This window comes from Eucyclogobius newberryi, unplaced genomic scaffold (genome assembly GCF_026437365.1).
Source record: "Eucyclogobius newberryi isolate DKJ021-1_F unplaced genomic scaffold, fEucNew1.0.hap1 SCAF_19, whole genome shotgun sequence".
NCBI classification, from domain to species: domain Eukaryota; kingdom Metazoa; phylum Chordata; class Actinopteri; order Gobiiformes; family Gobiidae; genus Eucyclogobius; species Eucyclogobius newberryi.
Window position 1 is genome coordinate 15,420,066 of NW_027315823.1, and position 17,131 is coordinate 15,437,196.

General features: G+C 39.5%; 2 protein-coding genes across 2 annotated transcripts; both read right to left on the bottom strand.

The window, feature by feature from the left end:
* Positions 1–1,954: 1,954 nt before the first annotated feature.
* On the bottom strand, positions 1,955–12,071 carry cass4 (Cas scaffold protein family member 4). Its single transcript, XM_072451863.1, has 7 exons — positions 11,974–12,071; positions 6,798–7,205; positions 5,545–5,622; positions 5,350–5,466; positions 3,457–4,698; positions 3,292–3,375; positions 1,955–3,136 (listed from the first exon to the last, which is right to left on the bottom strand). The coding sequence occupies exons 1-7, from the start codon at positions 11,974–11,976 to the stop codon at positions 2,720–2,722; spliced, it is 2,349 nt and encodes a 782-aa protein (XP_072307964.1). The 5' UTR covers positions 11,977–12,071; the 3' UTR covers positions 1,955–2,719.
* Positions 12,072–13,246: 1,175 nt separating this feature from the next.
* Positions 13,247–16,752, bottom strand: cstf1 (cleavage stimulation factor, 3' pre-RNA, subunit 1). The gene is made up of 6 exons (XM_072451864.1): positions 16,634–16,752; positions 16,135–16,345; positions 15,653–15,930; positions 14,896–15,093; positions 13,986–14,376; positions 13,247–13,728 (listed from the first exon to the last, which is right to left on the bottom strand). Exons 2-6 carry the CDS (start codon positions 16,301–16,303, stop codon positions 13,469–13,471), a joined length of 1,296 nt encoding a protein of 431 aa, XP_072307965.1. The 5' UTR covers positions 16,304–16,345; positions 16,634–16,752; the 3' UTR covers positions 13,247–13,468.
* Positions 16,753–17,131: the final 379 nt, after the last annotated feature.

Consider the following 17,131-nt stretch of genomic DNA (forward strand, 5'->3'; position numbering starts at 1 on the left):
ATATTATAACCCCTTAGCCTGAAGGGACTTGTCCTGAATCGACTGTGAAGTTCTCATGTTCCTGGAGAAGCACTGAATCAATTCAATTTGAGCTCACAATCCAATTGGTGAGAAAATTATGTTTTAAAGCTAAAATGTTACATGTTGTAAGTTGTCTCCACTAAGGTGGTAACTAGACATTGTAGAAAAATATAAAAATGATCAGTATTATTATTCAGCATTTAACTCTAATAGCATGAATATAGCATAGAATTATAATGACAGAAATTACATTTACAGTGCAGCACAATGCAAGATATCTTATGATATATATTCTTACAAATGTAGGAGCATTCAAACTGAACTGTTGTCAGTCACACTGTGTAGACCAGCAGTGATATTTGTCTGTGTTTACATGCTGACATAGGGAACTGAATTATTACAAACAAGTTATCTCAGCAAGCACTAGTATGTGAAATATTCTCAAAAGTATACAGGCCTAATTTTAAGGTGAAGAGGACAACATTGTCCCCACGTTTAAGATCCTGAAGATTTTGATCAACACTTTTTACACTACGTATTTGCATAACGTTTTTACAGTAGCAAGTACAAAGAATATATCAAGTAATTCCAAGAATACTGCAAACATTTATTTCCAGTGGTCCAGTCTGTGGACATGATGAACTCCAGGTTGTTAAAGCAATACAGCATCATTCATCATAGTTTGATCAGTTCTTGATCAGCTCCGTTTAACAGTGTTTGTTACATTTATAACACATCTTCACTGGGTCAAGAACTCCCTACGCTTAACACTGCCCAAACAATGCTCAGTGTCTAAGAAACCACAACTCAAATGTAACACAGCCATTCAAGAAAATGAGAGGGAAGGATTTGAACCAAAGCTCTGTGTTTTTACTGTCCAAAGAAAATCCACCTTGTCATGCAAGAACCAGTGATGTCCCTGATCATTGTATTAACTCACACATATAATCAAATTGACATTAAAAGTTTAATCCTTTAATGTCTGTGTTATTTTTTTTTGAGATATGCAAGATGTCCTGGAGATGTCTACCGCTTATTGCGAATCAGCAGCCAGCTTGTTTGTTTTTTGTTAGTTTTATTATAAATGTTTTGGCCACATTTGTCTTTAAAAGTTTTTATTTATATTAACCAAATGATCTGCTGTTATTAATTCACCTTTTTAAAGACTAGTTGAGAGTCTTCTTTACAACAGCACCCCACGACAAATTACAATGATCATTTTAAAGCAGAAGCATAATAAGATATTATAAAAGGAGGTAAATTCAAATAAATTATGTTTGGATGTTTACACTACAAAAGATGGACTTCGTAACTTTTCTGGGGAGGCCGCTTGCTTTCCTCCATAGAGATGCTATTGCTTCGAGTATTATTATTTTTATTTGTGTATATAATTTGGGTTCTTATTGCAAAGAAAACCTTAAAAAACACTCTCTAGAAATATGACATCTAACTTGGCCTAGGAGACAATCAGGCCCCGGGAGACAATCAGGCCCCGAAAAGTTTGAAGTAACAACAAAAATGCTCTGATAAGTTACAATTGGTGCTTCAGTCATTGCAGTTGAAGTTGAGTTTGAATCCACTTAAAATAACCCCAAATCAGAAATGTTTGAGTTGGGTATTTTGAAACCTCACCCAAACCCTACTCTGAAAAGTGGCTCAAATATTGTAGCCTAGTGTTGTATATACACATTCAAGTCTCCTTTTAAGTCAGCAGAGGGCAGCACCATGTCAAAAGCCACTAACTAAACACTAAAGTTGCACTGAGAAACCAATGCCCTGGTCCTGGTTTAGTATGATGATGTCACCTCGTAGTCATGGTATTTGAATAAGAAACGTGTATTAATGCTTTATCCTTAATGCAAATGTATTTATTTTTGGATACATGGCAATATCAAAGTATATGCACATTTAAAACCAACATACACCATTGGGATCTTTTGTCAACAAAAGATGAGAATGCATATTTAACTATTTACACAATACAGGACTAGTTTGTATTATATGCAGTCAGTGCACTGAAAAGAATACAAAAGTTAGAAATAAATAAAAAATAATCTCTTTCAAATACAGTAAATGACTCAACTACACCAGCTGTACAACTTTTCCACGGTCCTTCAATACTCTTACCAAGCTCACATATTTACATCTCGGTACAAAATTAAATATCAATAGACTTTCCTTTTTATTTAATTATTTTTTCAAGAAAACAAATGTAGCATTAAAGTGGTATGGACGATTTTTTTCAGCAATTTTTTTTAATCATATTTCCTCGTGGCGTGGATAAATCATTAGTCCTGCCACGTATCAATCATAAAACGCACCTACCGCTCACCTGCAGCCGCGTCAGGCTCGTCCCCACGTTTCCGCGTGCCTAAGCGCATGGATCTATCATAATATAGTTCCCTCAGTGTACGGGGCAAAATGAAGACGGAGAAAGACATTTCGAGCTGACGCAGAAGTGGACAGAAATCTATGGGAGACGAGCGATGCGATGCGATCCGTTGCGCTAATAAACAAACGCACGTGTGTGTTGTATCAGTCCGCACGGGGGAGTGCGCACTTCCGCCTGCGTTTTCAAATCGCCGAAAAATGGTCCATACCGCCTTTAAGTTCCTCAAGATTATGAAAATATTGTTTAATGAAATGAAGTATCCGGGGGTTTACGTTGTATGGTGATATTGCCGTCTGGCACAATCAGTCAGAGCTGTAGTGACAGGCGAAAGTGGTGTGCTCGTTGGGCCAGCTCCTGGGCAAACTCCTGAGCCTCATGCACGGCTTGCTGATCGGGGAAGTGCAGCGCAGCCTTTTTGGTGGCCACAGCCAGTTGCTTGAGCAGTGCACACAGGTGGTTGCTCTTACACAGAAGGCTCTGGCGGGATTCTCCAGGCTGCGTGTCTCTGTAGAGCGTGTTGACCAACCTCTGTCCCACCATAATCACCAGCTTGCTCTTGGAGATAAACTTCTCTGGGGGTTGGCCATCCTCGAGGGAGCCCACAAATCCTCCAATAGCCTTCTGTAGAGCCCCAAAGTACAGCTTGCACTGCTCTGAGAGGGAGGCCGGTCCCTGCTCCTGTGTCTCACCTGGAGCCTCTGACAAAGTGAGTTTCTGATCATTCTAAGAAAACAAGAAAACAACAAATCATTGTAATGTAGTTTAATGCAAGATATGACAGCTTTACAAAACGTACTTAAGGCTATCAATGATATTTAAAATGTGAATATAACTGTAGATATATAGCTAGATTGTAGATGGATAGAATAGATTCTCACCAACACATTGTTTAATGGCATTGGGGCATTTTCCTTGGGATTTTTCTTCACCTCCTTTAGCTTCTTTTCAAAAACAGTCTTTGTCTAATAAAAGAAGAGTGGAAATTATATGTTAGTATTGTACAAGCCACATCCAAATGTATTATAATAGCAGCATCAAATCACCTGTAGTTCAACATAGTCATCTTCCCCCTCCTTTGCATCCTGGTCACGGGTCTCAAGGCCCTTGGGTGGGCTTGATGCACCACTGTGAAATAGCTCTGACTCTTTTGATGGAGGCTTAAACAGGAGCTTTCCATTGGCATTAATCATAGACACAAGGCGCTTTACTTCTTCAGGAACAGTCCGTGCCACCATCACAAAGCGCTCCAGTTGGTCTGGTGTTTGTGCTTGGCCTGCCTCTTGACTCAACAGGTCTAAAGTCCAGCCAGCCGCATTCAGAGCACTCACTGTCTGCTGGAGGACAACCCCTGAGTCCTCCACAATGCACAGCTGTTTGTAGAGTCTGGCTTGCAAGTTAGCATCAGTTAATCTGCGAGCATTGCCTTTAATGTCCAGGGCATAGTTGAGGAAGCTGTTCAGTGAGGAAGCAACTTCTATAGCTGCTTCCTGGATCTCCTCTAAGTGTTCCTCTATATGCTTCTTGCTCCTCCAGCCACTGCTGACAAAGTTCATGATCCGGGGCACTGCTTTGCAAACTCCACCCTGGAGATCCAAAAGTCTTGGACAGACTTCATCCTGCCGTAGAAGCACTTCCCGTAGAGGTTCTGGAGAAGATGACGACAGGGCTAGGGAGTCGCAAGAGCTGCTAGAAGAGCTAGAAGCTGTACTAATTCGTTGGTTGTCTGTTGATGAAATGTCCAAACTTTGATAGTGATCATTCTCATCAAGTGACATAGACCCATGATTACCTGAACCATTGCGCAATGAAGGACAAGTCTTCCTTCGATGAACAGGTATCTTTGTAGCTTCAGGAGGTTCAACCCTACATTCTAGAGGAATGTGATCATCAGATGGAAGATCATAGACTGATTCTTGCTCAGTGTTGACTTGTCTTGAAGGAATTGGAATTCTTGGCGGTAAAGTGGGAGGGCTGTCAACGGATTTGGATTTTGGAACATTGTACAATAGAGGGGACTTCTGGACCCTTTGGACAGGATCTTTCCCCCGTGCTGGAATTGTGTCGTACAGCGGCTGTTCACACATACTAGGCCTTGGGGGAGTAAACTCCAAAAGGATTCGAGGAGGACTTTGTCTGTCGGGACTCACAGGAACATCGTAGATCCACTCAGGCTTTCGGAGAATAGGTAGCGTACTGTAGCCACTGATCGTTTGTGTGTCTGTGGCAGAGGGGATGGGAATATCATAGTTGGGGTCCTGAGATGAATTGGGTGGAATGTCATAAATCTGTGAGAATACAGACATGGTGAGTACATAGTAGTTTACTTGGTGTATTTAAGTATGCGTTTGAGCATTCTTCATGTAACATCATTGGCCTTTTGACTTCAAAGATTACACCACAAATGTTCACTCCCTGATAAGACTGTCAGTCATAATTTCCTCTCTGAAAATGTGGCTATCTTTAAAGGCTATTTGTCTGAACAAACTTAATGTTGACTCTAAATTAAATTAGTTTTTTAACCCTGCTAATCCACAAATAGAATTTTTCAATACTTAGTTATTCAGTATATAAATGTGTCACAACTACAATTAGCAACTTCCATATCTATACAGCAGTTTTGAAACCGCCAAAAGGAATAGGTCTATCTATTATTAGAATGGGCTTTGTCATATCCTGTGATGTCATAGTGTACAAGTATGCATGTGTATATAGGTTTGACAACAGAAGATGTCTTTTATGGTTTACACCTATTTCTGTTCATCCATACCAGTACAAACGTACACTGCTTTATGACGATGGCTGGATTATTGTAGCAGAAAATAAATGCGTTATGTTGTAAATTATGAATTTTAGATGCTTTGTATTGTATAAAATGTTGAATCTAAAAACAAGCTTTAGCAGATGTATCACAAGCAAATATTGGATATATCACTTACACAAGAGTATTTTGATCTTTCACATCCGAAATCCAGAGAGGAGTCAAATCTTTTATTCATGTCTGAAAATGGCTCAAATGAGAGTTTGCGGTGTGATAATCGTGGAGTAGTCAATACCTAAAAAAAGAAGAGGATATTTGAGTTAACAAATCGTTTTAATAGTGATTAGCGTCCTCGAACATTACAAATGCTTACAGGGAAGAGGGACCCTCGTCTTCCTTGGCTTGGGACATCGTAAAGCTTCCCTCGGTGCAAGGCAGCCATGTTTAAACGCTACAAACAAAAAGGTCATAATTTTTTAAACCAGGAGTTCTCCCTCAACTCTTCTGATCAAAGCCTTATTTGCTTTTCTGACCTGTGCCTAGGGCATTTATAGGGACAGTGTTCTTTCTCACGTTTGCTGTAACCTGGAGGACCCCACTACACATGGCCAATTAACACAGTATTATAATTGAAACCATGCTTTTGGGGTCCAAGGGTACCTTATAATGGGAAAGGCTATAACAGAGGAAGATGGCCCCCTGGTGAGCAACAGAGGAAATGGTGCACATGTGAGTACATTCTAGCTTACTTTGTGTGACAGGCCTCCCTACATACACAACTGTATTTCTTCAGTGGGTTGCTGGTTGCTGTAAAAACTGTCTGAAGTTTGTCTGTGTGCATTTTACAGCCTCATAAAGCTCCCGTGCTGCATGCCTGCCCCGCTGAAGAGGAACCCGCCTCACATCTGTAAGTGCTTTGACAGCAGGGGGCCACCACGCTGCTTTTCTGTACTGAAAGGGTGAACCTCAGTGAGAATAAAGACTTGTCCACTATACACATTTGTGGATTTCTATCTAAAATTATCTTCATCATCACTGTCTTGTGGAGCACATTTTTGTAACATAATTGTTGGTGAATTTGCACATTGTTGCCTAGTTGACTGATAGCAGAAAAATCGTTGACTTGATGTAATGCAAGATTACAGCAAATCTGAAATGATGGAAAAGTGTATTGTTTTTACAAGTTTTGAAAACTAAACAAAGTAATGTGTCTTACGTAATATTTAAGGCAAAACTGAAGAAATAACTGAACAAAACATTTGTCATGGCACTGGCTGTGATAGATATGGTGCCCAGTTCTGTCTCAAAACTTGACAAATCTACTTGAGTAAGAATTTAATTTGTGCATCAGTAAGTTTACCAAAGTCTGAGTAATTTCTCTTTCTCTTGAGACACAAAATCACAAAAATACTTGATCAAAAAACATAATAACTGAATTGTTGGTCTATACACAGAAATAAGTGAACATATTATTGTCATTATTATTTACCACATCTTTCACAAATGCCTAAAATGTGTTTTTTTACACAGATATTAGTGATACAGAGCAAACTACAACAAAGCAAATCTATGTCCAAAGTCTATGTCCCTTTGGCTTGGAATAAATAGGCGAAAGCTTCATCTTACCTTGTTGCCCTCCTGTTCTTCAGTGGTCTGTTTAAGAGAGGATAGTTTAGGACTTGAGGTCGCTGACAGAGGAATGGATGGAACCTTGTAAAGTAGCTCTGTCTCTCCGTTGCTGGGTTTGGCTGCAGTTGGGGTCTGATAAATGGTGTTGGGACTATTGCGTTGCTTTGATGGTCGTGTTTTGTCCCACATAGGGCTGAGGGTGGCAGTAGGACGCCCGGTGGTCTGAGGCAGGAGGCGCAGGCGGTTTGCAGGGACCAGACCTTGCCGTCCGTACAGCGAGCACATCCACCAACCACTGGTATCCTCCACACTCTGCTCCATCACCGAGAGGATGTCCCCCTTCCTGAAGGCCAGCTCGTCAGGACACTCGGCAGTGTTGTCGTACAGAGCTTTGGCCAACGTCATCTGTGGCAGAATAAACAAAGGCCGAAACATTTAATTATAACGTTATATATAACGTATAAAGATTTTTGTGTTTTAATATTATATCAAAAATGTAATCCAAATTCAAACCTGAACCCAAATCAAAAGTACAATGACTAATCAACAAAGGATAGACAGATGCATATGCATCTCTGCACACCATCACCACTCACTTCCTGATAGAATGAGTTGTGGCCAAAGGTTTTCAGTATTACTTGCCACTTGTGTTTCCCTTTTCTTCATCATTATCACTACAAACTAAGGTTTTTTTAAAAAGTGGTTTTGCTTTGAGTTAAATCATACGTTTGAACCAGAGTACCTAATAAAGGACTACAATGAAACCGTCCTACACAACCGCAACAATGACCATTTTGAGACACAGTATTCATGTGATGACATACACGTGTGTTCTTTTGAGTCATTCTGTGGTCTGCACCTCTCATGCCACTGCTGAATGTACAACGGGATATCATTTGATTCATTTATGTTAAAATGCTTAAAATGCAACAATAGACATCTATTTCTTAGATTAAGCTGTTTTTCAAGTAATTTGACAAAGAATTATAAAAAGATTAGTCCTTCACAGCAATTTTTCTATGAATTTCTAATGCACATAATATAAGTAAGGCAGATATAAGTAAGGCAGCAGTAAACATACGATATCCATGGCTTCAGCTGGGGTGTGTTTGGGTGTATTTATGTGACAAAGAGCCCATTGACCATCAAGAGGACCAACCGCTCAGCACCTGTTGTGGCACAGGCCTGTGCTATAACACACACTCCCTGACTAATCCTGGACTCATGCACCCAAGGGCTGAGATCAGCTGCACCAGCACTGCTCTCCCTCTAAAATGACACTTGATGACACTTCACCACCTCTGAGAGCTTTGGGCCTGGGTCAGTGCTGGCTGCCTTGTCTCTGCTGTGAGATGAAGGGAGGCTGGTGGCTGCCACATGCCTGTTTGTGCAGACAGCTGCCTCAGCAGCGCTTTGACTGCACAGCTGTGTCCTCAGCACATCCCTCTTCAGAGACGATCTGCAATAACAAGACTAACTGCAGCAGCTTGAATATGTCTCTTTGAACACAATTCATTGATCAAATGTGAACTGTAAAATATGTACTGTGGATGTTTTTTTTGGTCCCCTTTTTTACATGAATCTAAATGCTTATTAAATTAATTTCTAAAGATTTTTGAACATTACACATTTTGAAGCTCAAACATAAGTCTATGTAACTGAAATGGACAGTAATATTCCATTGCAATATTCCTAATCTGAAAAAAACAATTTGTGGCTGTGAGAAATGAGAAAATATATATGTCAGTGACCACAATCTAGAGTAGGTCTGTGGACTTGTCATTTAACAATGTCATATAATCCAGATACTGAATGACCACCGCCTGTTGTATAGTCACTTGTGTGCTAAAGTAAACCTTCATCAGGACTTTCTCTGACATTTGACCTTCAGGAGCCTGACCCTAGGGTGGGGTCAAGCCCTCGTACATTCATTGTCGGGCACATGCAGGGACTGAAGCTAATCTGAACCACACAGCCATCACTGAACACGGCTGAGGTTCCCAGGCTCTCGGGATGACACGCTGCTCTGAGGAGCTGTTTTTCTATTCAGTCAGGAAATCAGTCTGTAAACAAGATATATTCAACATTTCCACAGAGCAGCACAAGGGCAAAACAGTGGGTGAGGAAACATTGTCAAACAAGTATGACGCCGATTAGAAACAAATCTGGTCTATTAAGTGCTTTTGAGTGTATGCACTGTGTCATTTATATGATGTAAGGAAGTGAGCATTTGAAACATGTGTATCTAACGTTACAAGTGAATTTTAAAAATGTGAATTTGAAGTAAACTGTACACAAAGATGGTGAAAACAAACTTGGTGGCAGTGACACTGACAACACGTTACTGCCCTGTTGGCCTTTCCGGTCTGCGTATCCAGAGACTATTTCCCAATCAACTGACAGGTTTTGAGGAAGAAGTCAGAAAAGCTTGATTTTGGAAAGATAAATTATTAAAAGAAAGTAAGTTATGTACTTTTGAAATGTAAAGTTTGAGGGACAGAAGTGGCTCAGTAGTTTTAGCTTTTGATCCCAAAGCGAGACCAGTGGACATTATCATGCCTGTATGAATGTGGTGGTATCAATGTATCTTATCATATGGGGAGTATAAGAATAATAAGGGACATATTGGCACCTTTAATATGAAAATAATGATGTGAACAGTTAGCTTACTTTAAAATGTGTATTTATTTATTTATTGTATTTATTTACATATTATGATTATATATTTATGTACTTTGTGGCACATACATGCTGGTGAAGAAAGGATCTCTGGTGTGGAGTTTTTGTTACAGACCTTTTATTATTTTTGTAAATGTAAATTCCTCCCTGTAATTTTTAATCAGCTCTTTTTGTACTATTTATATTTTTACTATAATTGATATACTCTATATTCTTTAAAACAACATTCACAGTATTACAAGCATTGCATGGAATTGCAATTTATGTTTTAATTTATGTTTATTGTGCACATTTAAACACGTCTGGGAGTCGGCATCACATGCGTTTCAGTTTCATGTTTGAGGAGGTTCAACCACAGAATTACGTTGGTAGGATTTATACACATTAAGAGAGGATATTTACGTATTTGCAGAGGAAATATGTTACTTATTATGGTTAATAATGTCAGTGTTTGCAATTTGTTAATTGCGCAATTCAAAGTGCAATCTCAATTTGAGTGCAATTAATCTTGCAGCCTTTTGTCCTAATGTCCGTTAGATCAAACACAAGGACAGGGGTCTCGGGAGCCCAGAGTGCAGTGCATTGCCTAACCACATGCTCTCTGATAATGCATGGCTCATTGCATGTTTATGACACATTTCCTGTGTGGTCTTTAGGCTTTCTTTTTGGTTGTGGTTCCTTTTCACAGTAAACATCTGCTCCAACAAACCACAGGATTTGACCAGAGAAGAGGGTTGAATTTAATCATCTTCCAACAAACAGTGCTATTCAATTTCAATGTGATGAATATATATAATACATTCTTACAGATTCTTAAAAGAAAGTAGCCTAAAGTACAATTCCATCCAAATAAAGACATATGAAATGGAAGTGAAATTACTAATTGTCGTAATGAATTTTAAGAATGTTAACACTATATGATGTAAGGAAGTGAGCATTGGAAAACTTGTGTATCTAAAGTTAAAAGAGGTGCTCAAGCGATCTGTGCTTCTCATGGGAAACTGTCAGATGAGGCATTTCCTCCCTCATGGCTCATCTGCTTTAAATAGGCCTTATGATGAAACCCTGTCTCAAAACACACTTACATCAGTGCATTTGGACAAATGGACAAGAAGCACTCAAAGGTCTGTCTGCAAATTCAGATTATTTGCTTTCTGTTTAATCAACACTGACATAAATCTAATTTACTTGTAAGCCTTTTGCTGCTGCCGGCTGTAAAATAAAGTTAATCATGATATAAAAAATAGAAGCATCACTTCTAAAGGACGACTGTCAAACTCAACTCAAACTCATTAAAAAAAAAAAAAAACATATCTTGTCCAACAATTTTAGCCTATGCAATTAAGTTGAAGTGTGGTAACTGTTAGCAGCAGAGAAGGTTTGGGTCCACACAGTGTTAATGGCCTGAGCATCTTATTTCTAAAGAGCAGTGTTAATGAGGCTCATAAAGTTCTAGTCCAACTCAGAGCTCTCCATATCAGCTTTGCAAGGAACAGCGCTGACAGAGCAGGTCCAAGGACATGAAAGCAGCTCGTCCATACAATCAAACTCTAAACATACAATCAAACTCTAAACATACAATCAAACTCTAAACATACAATCAAACTCTAAACATACAATCAAACTCTAAACATACAATCAAACTCTAAACATACAATCAAACTCTTTTAATGAGAAAAACATAAAACAAGGGTTATTGGCCTACATGGATTTGAGGTTAAAATATAAAGTAAAGAGATTACAAAGATAGCTTTGATTTACTACATTATAGGAAAATGCCAACAAAATGAGCCTATTCATCACATTTTGAGAAGGGCTAATTCCAAAACCATAAATCATGAGCTCTCTGGACTCTCAGCACACCATTACTGTGTGTGCAAACAAATTATTGCAATTCTGGCAGACAAGCGGCTCTCATCACACTAGTTACCTCAGGAGGATTTTAACAACAAACACACTTTTAGTAGATCCAAATATGAATGCTGTACATCCCAAACCAAACACTGACCCACTTTAGATGCCCAAATGTGAGTTACATTGTGAAAGGCATTTTTGTCATTGCTCTGTTGGCACTATGGTGATTTTAATCTACTAAATACATTTGTCATACACGTAGTGATAATGATCCAGAGGTGGGTACTGTGTTTCAAGGACAATGTGGTGGTGCCAAGAAACTCATAGTAACTCGAGTAACTGTCTGGATCTGATTTATAAGTTGAAGTGAATGTAATTGGAGGGACAAAACCTTAACTAATGCACACTATCTGGAACAACACAGACACACAATTAGAAAGAAGTACATGATATCTGAAGGAGCGCGGGGGCAACAAAAACAACATTGAGAGGCATAACCCATTTTTTTTTCCTCTAGTAAGAGAACTATTATTACATGGTGAAATATAGAACAACAAAACAAAGTACAGTCTTGAAACTACTCAGGGAATAAGGTAAGGTGGAATTCAAGATGGACAGAAGCTGAATATGCTGCACTCACCATATTTGCAGTGTCAATCACAAAATAAACTTCAGCTCCTTCACAAATGTTTTAGACTCCTACATAGTCATGTCAGCTCTAGTGTACACTTCACTAAAGAGCCTGGCTCAAACGGTCTGTCACTGAAGAGCAGAGAGGGGCGGGGCCACAAGACTCGAGCTGCTACTCTTTACTCTGATTGGCTGGAGATCTCGTTTCTTTCAAAAGTCCCTCCCACTGGCATAATTCCACTGAACGGTTCAGTCCTTCCAATAAACAGGGAGTTTTTGTGTTTCTCAATATATCAATTTTTCCTGATACCAACTTCTAATAAACGGAGTGTTGGTAAAGAAAGACGCACGCACGCACTCACGCACGCACTCACATAGCAGTTTCCATAGCAAGTAGAGAATACCAACTTGGTAAACAACATGATAAACTAAGATTGCAGTGTAGTATATGTTAAATTCTCTACATTTTTGTAATTGTCAAATAATTCTAAGGATACACCTTCATTTGAGTTATAGTTCTTGTGACTGGTTGATGGGGGTTGTTCCAGGCACTGATTCTTGGGGCTTTGGTGGGAGTTGTCTGGACAACACAGGCAGTGGTGGTCCCCAGGAGAGGCAGCAGGACTGTGGGAATGCACAGGGTGAAGGCATGTTGACCCACACGTTTGAGTTCACTCTGCGGCTTTGTTTGTGTTGTAATTACACCATTTACTTTTTGTCATTACTCAGAGATGAGTTTGGATAGGGTCTTTAGAAAAACACAAGTCAATTACCTGTGTTCCAAGATGAAGTAATATGTATAATTGATGATTACATTAGATTATGTTTACATTAGGGTTAGGGTTGGTTGTTACTCAGAAAGCAGAATGAGCTTGTCATTGTGGGTTGATTTGCAGTTTTAAAAAGCCAAGAAGACTTTGTCCATTTGTTAAGGTTTTTATGTTCAAGTTGGTAAATCTTAATGGTCGGTGCCAACTCAAAACATGCACCAGGTAAAATCCTCCAGCGAAGGTAGTCCTGACCAAGCCTAGCACAAAGATCTGGAGATGGGTCCCTGAGTGCTGCTCACAGCGACCACTGCTCCTGAGATGCCCGAGTGGCATTGAAGGATGGGTCAAATGCAAGACAAATTTCCCTATGAGGACAATAAAGTAACTTAACTGAAGCAGAAATACAACTATTTGACTAATACCAGTAACACGAATAGGACTAAATATACACCCAAGGGAGGAACAACAGTTATGATTTGTAGTGTAGTAACACACTAACACACAACAAACAAATTGAAGTGAAACCATTGAAAATTCCCCTCTAGATGTTTATTAAAAATGACATCAAAAAGACACGGACAAAATATAAAAGTGAAACATTTACAGTCAGCTGAAATCACAAATTTGGTTCCGTTTTTCTTCGTTTGGGGAATTGGCTTCAAAAACAATAAAAAGATACCAGAAGCGATAACTCAAAAGAATATGAGTGTTGCAAAAGTCCATGGTGACAGGGGGTCAGTCTGTAGTAGTGCGGCGGTACCAGAAGCGCGCTCTGAAGTCGTCACTGCAGGTCATGAAACCAGGGTTGGTGGGAGAGTGCACAATGCAGCGCACTATGTTGTTGTGTCCCAGAGACAGCAGGTTCTTCCTCTCAGCGGTACGGGAGTCCCAGCAGCACAAGCTGATAGTGCGCTCGTCAGGCAGCAGCACATAGTCCTCTGTGTGGTTGAACACCCCCTGAGTACGGTGCATCTGACGGCCACTCAAGCCCGCACCTGCAAGATAACAACAGGAACTATAATGTTAATACAACTTTCCTTTTCCTTTGTATAGGTGAGGGGGGTAAATGCGTATGAGCTAGATATTCAAAAATTGAAGATAAACAGTACCATCTGCTGACATAAACTAATACGAAATGTTTAAAAATTCACATTATTGGGGTTTACTTTGCATTATTCATGAAAAACATTCAAAGTCATCTTCTAACAACATGTTGTGGTCATTACAAAATGAAAAGCAATATTATTCCTACCCGTGTATTTGACCAATGTCCGACCTGTGGAGATCTCCCAAAGCTTGACCACAGAGTCCTTGCCGCTGGACAGGATGTACTTGGAGTTCTTGGAGAAGATGGCGGAGCAGACTTCAGCTCCATCGTGGGCCTTGTCAAAGGTGGTGACACAGCGGTTGGAGACACCGTCCCAAAGTTTGATGCTGCCGTCTTTGCTGCAGGACACATAGCTGTTGGCCGAGGGGTTGTAGCTGACGCCGCTGATGGTGTCGGTGTGCTGGTCCAGAGGGTTACAGGACACAAAGCACTGGAATGTGTTGGAATCGTACAGCCGCAGCGTGGGGTGCTGTGTCCCCACCAGCAGGAAGTCTCCAGAAGGATGGAAGGAGATTGCACGCAGCATTTCAGCTTCCTATACCATAACAGAAAAGGACAAAACCAAATGAACATATTGGTCTATTTACTGTAACTATTTATTATCATTTTCGGAGAATGTGCTTGTTATACTAAAAACATATTTATTTATTTGACAGGGACAATGCAATCATACATAGCTACAAACAGAGCTTGCAGCCGATGTGATGCAAACAAAGATTATAGCCAGAGCTAATTTTCAACTTCTGTCCCTGGTTGGGCTTTTCTAAATCCCCCCACAGATATAAAAGGCATTAAAACACATTTCCATTAAAATAAATCAGTGATAAATATACACATCTACACAATTCATTCTTCTTCACTCATACACGTGACTCATACACGTGACTCATACACGTGACTCATACACGTGACTCATACACGTGACTCATACACGTGACTCATACACGTGACTCATACACGTGACTCATACACGTGACTCATACACGTGACTCATACACGTGACTCATACACATTCATAACACTTACAGGTGGGTATAATCAAAGAAGAGAGTACCTGTACATATTTAAAGGCTCTTTTAGCCGAGGGCTTTGAATAGTCAAACAGTTTCAGGGTGTAGTCTCTTGATCCAGAAGCTAGGATCTGCTCTGTTGGATGGAAGGCCAGGCATGTAACTTCATCTACGTGATCGTACAGTGTCCGGATTACAGGGTGGTTCTCCATGTTCTGCTGGGCTGTTTCGTTCATCATTATCTGACATGAGGAAAATACAATTATGTTTTAAATTGATATCACACTACATTCACATTTCAGCTGACTGAATTTGTGTACATAGTAAGCCTATTTAAATTTTTTCATCCTATAGCAGATTTTAATTGTTTTACTTTTTTAGGTTGTTTTATCATTGTTTTATGTTGCACCAAATCACCAAAGCAAGTTTCTATGTTTGTGAATTTGGTTGATTGACAATGGCAAAAAACCTTTTCTGATTCTGATTTCAGTAGAATTTACATTTTGCAATTCTGATACTACTGTTTGAAAGGCCAATGTATGATGCCATTTTAAGCACTTAAGTATCAAAATAAGATCAATCAATCAGATGTTCATGGTCTAGTTGTGCACGTTTCAATAAAAAAGGAAATCAATCAAGTGACGCTAACTTATATTTATGAATAAAACAAGTCATCACTTGATTAACAACAAGTCATCACTTGATTAACAGCGTGCATGTGGAGATCTTTTCCTGCTATGTTCTCTAAAATTACATAATCTACTTTTAGCAACTGTGAATAGCATAGTTACGATTTCTCACCTCTATGGGCATAGCACTTTTGGCCAGCATGCGTTCCGTGTCCAGGATCTTGATTGAGGCGTCTGCAGAGCCTGTGGCAATCAGCTGTCCATCACGGCTGTACGTGGCCACTCGACATGGTCCTTTGTGTGATGTGACATAACACGTCTCATACTCAGACGCCTCAGGAGACATGGTCTGCACATCTGCATCAAACTCCATGTCAATGCCAACTCCCGGGGCCACTGTGTCTGACCGGCCGATGGCATACTGAACAGCACTGTCGTCATTCTCCAGCCCTGAGACAAAACAGAAGACATATAAAGCTTTTCTGAGTCTTCTGAAGGCATCAATTGTGTTATCATATACTCATAATTCAAGTGTGTCCTTTAGTGTATGCATGGTATAGTATGTTTAAGGAATTCTGCTTATTAATATGTTGAGTTTTAGACTGCATTATGTAGAATACACAATAAGATACGTTTTTTTCATGAACATCTTACCCATTTTGGCCAGCTGCATGAGCTGCTCAGACGGAGACACTACGATCTGGGGTTTGACCTCAGTGATGAGACTGTTGGCGATGTTGGTGTAGCCATCGTAAAGCAGCTGGCTTATTATGAGTCTGTACAGGTGCTGTCGGTCTTTCAGGGTGGGTTTGGGACGAAACATGCTTGGGATACAGAAGAATCACCAAGACTAAGGCCGATTTGTCTGCAAAAAACAACAGCACGTTAGCACCCGCGAGTCAAGACAGAACAAACCCTCATAGCATGTGAAAAACATATACATTATAGCTTTGTATGCAGACAATATCCCGACAAAACGTGTAGCTAGATATGGCCCCGTAGTAACATTAGCGCAAAGCTAAAAGGATTACGATGGAGAATGAATGAAACTCATGCTAACCAAGTTAGCTTTAATGTTACACTAGCAAAGAACAGTGCAATTTAACAAAGTTTGCCATCCAAAATATCGGCTGAAAAGAAACCACATACAAACCTTTAAGGGATATGATTTAAAATACAGCACAAGAAACAATTCTTGTAAACGATGAAGCCCAAAGTTTTGGTAGTGATCATAGGCGTCCATGCACCACGTGACGTCAGACGCAATTTTACGTTTTACGTCAATGAAAAAAAAAGAAAAAGAACAACAGGAAATGGAAATAAAAGACCATATTTTGCATTTTACAAAGCGTAAATATTTCAAATACATACTCAGCTAGACATAATTGGTTGTAATGTGTTATTCCTAATTATATAGGAATAACACATTACAAAAAATACACGCGCACACACACATATATATATATATATATATATATATATATATATATATATATATATATATATATATATATATATATATATATATATATGGCAGCGGGCCAATATATATATATAAGATGAATGACAAAGGCATCTCATGACCTCTTGGAAGTCTGAGGAATAAAGTCTGGCGGTAATGCAACAATTGGATGCCAACCGCCATAAAACA

Bases quoted from the DNA above. Each gene is read 5' to 3' on its own strand.
- cass4 (XM_072451863.1), bottom strand. The intron at 5,623-6,797 runs GTAAGATGAAGC...TTTTGTTTGTAG, and splicing joins AAGAACAGGAGGGCAACAAG to CGTTTAAACATGGCTGCCTT. The intron at 3,376-3,456 runs GTGATTTGATGC...TTCTTTTATTAG, and splicing joins ATGACTATGTTGAACTACAG to ACAAAGACTGTTTTTGAAAA.
- cstf1 (XM_072451864.1), bottom strand. From the start codon at position 16,303: ATGTTTCGTCCCAAACCCACCCTGAAAGACCGACAGCACCTGTACAGA. The intron at 15,931-16,134 runs GTAAGATGTTCA...GTTTTGTCTCAG, and splicing joins CATGCAGCTGGCCAAAATGG to GGCTGGAGAATGACGACAGT. The intron at 13,729-13,985 runs GTAGGAATAATA...GTTATCTTGCAG, and splicing joins GACATTGGTCAAATACACGG to GTGCGGGCTTGAGTGGCCGT.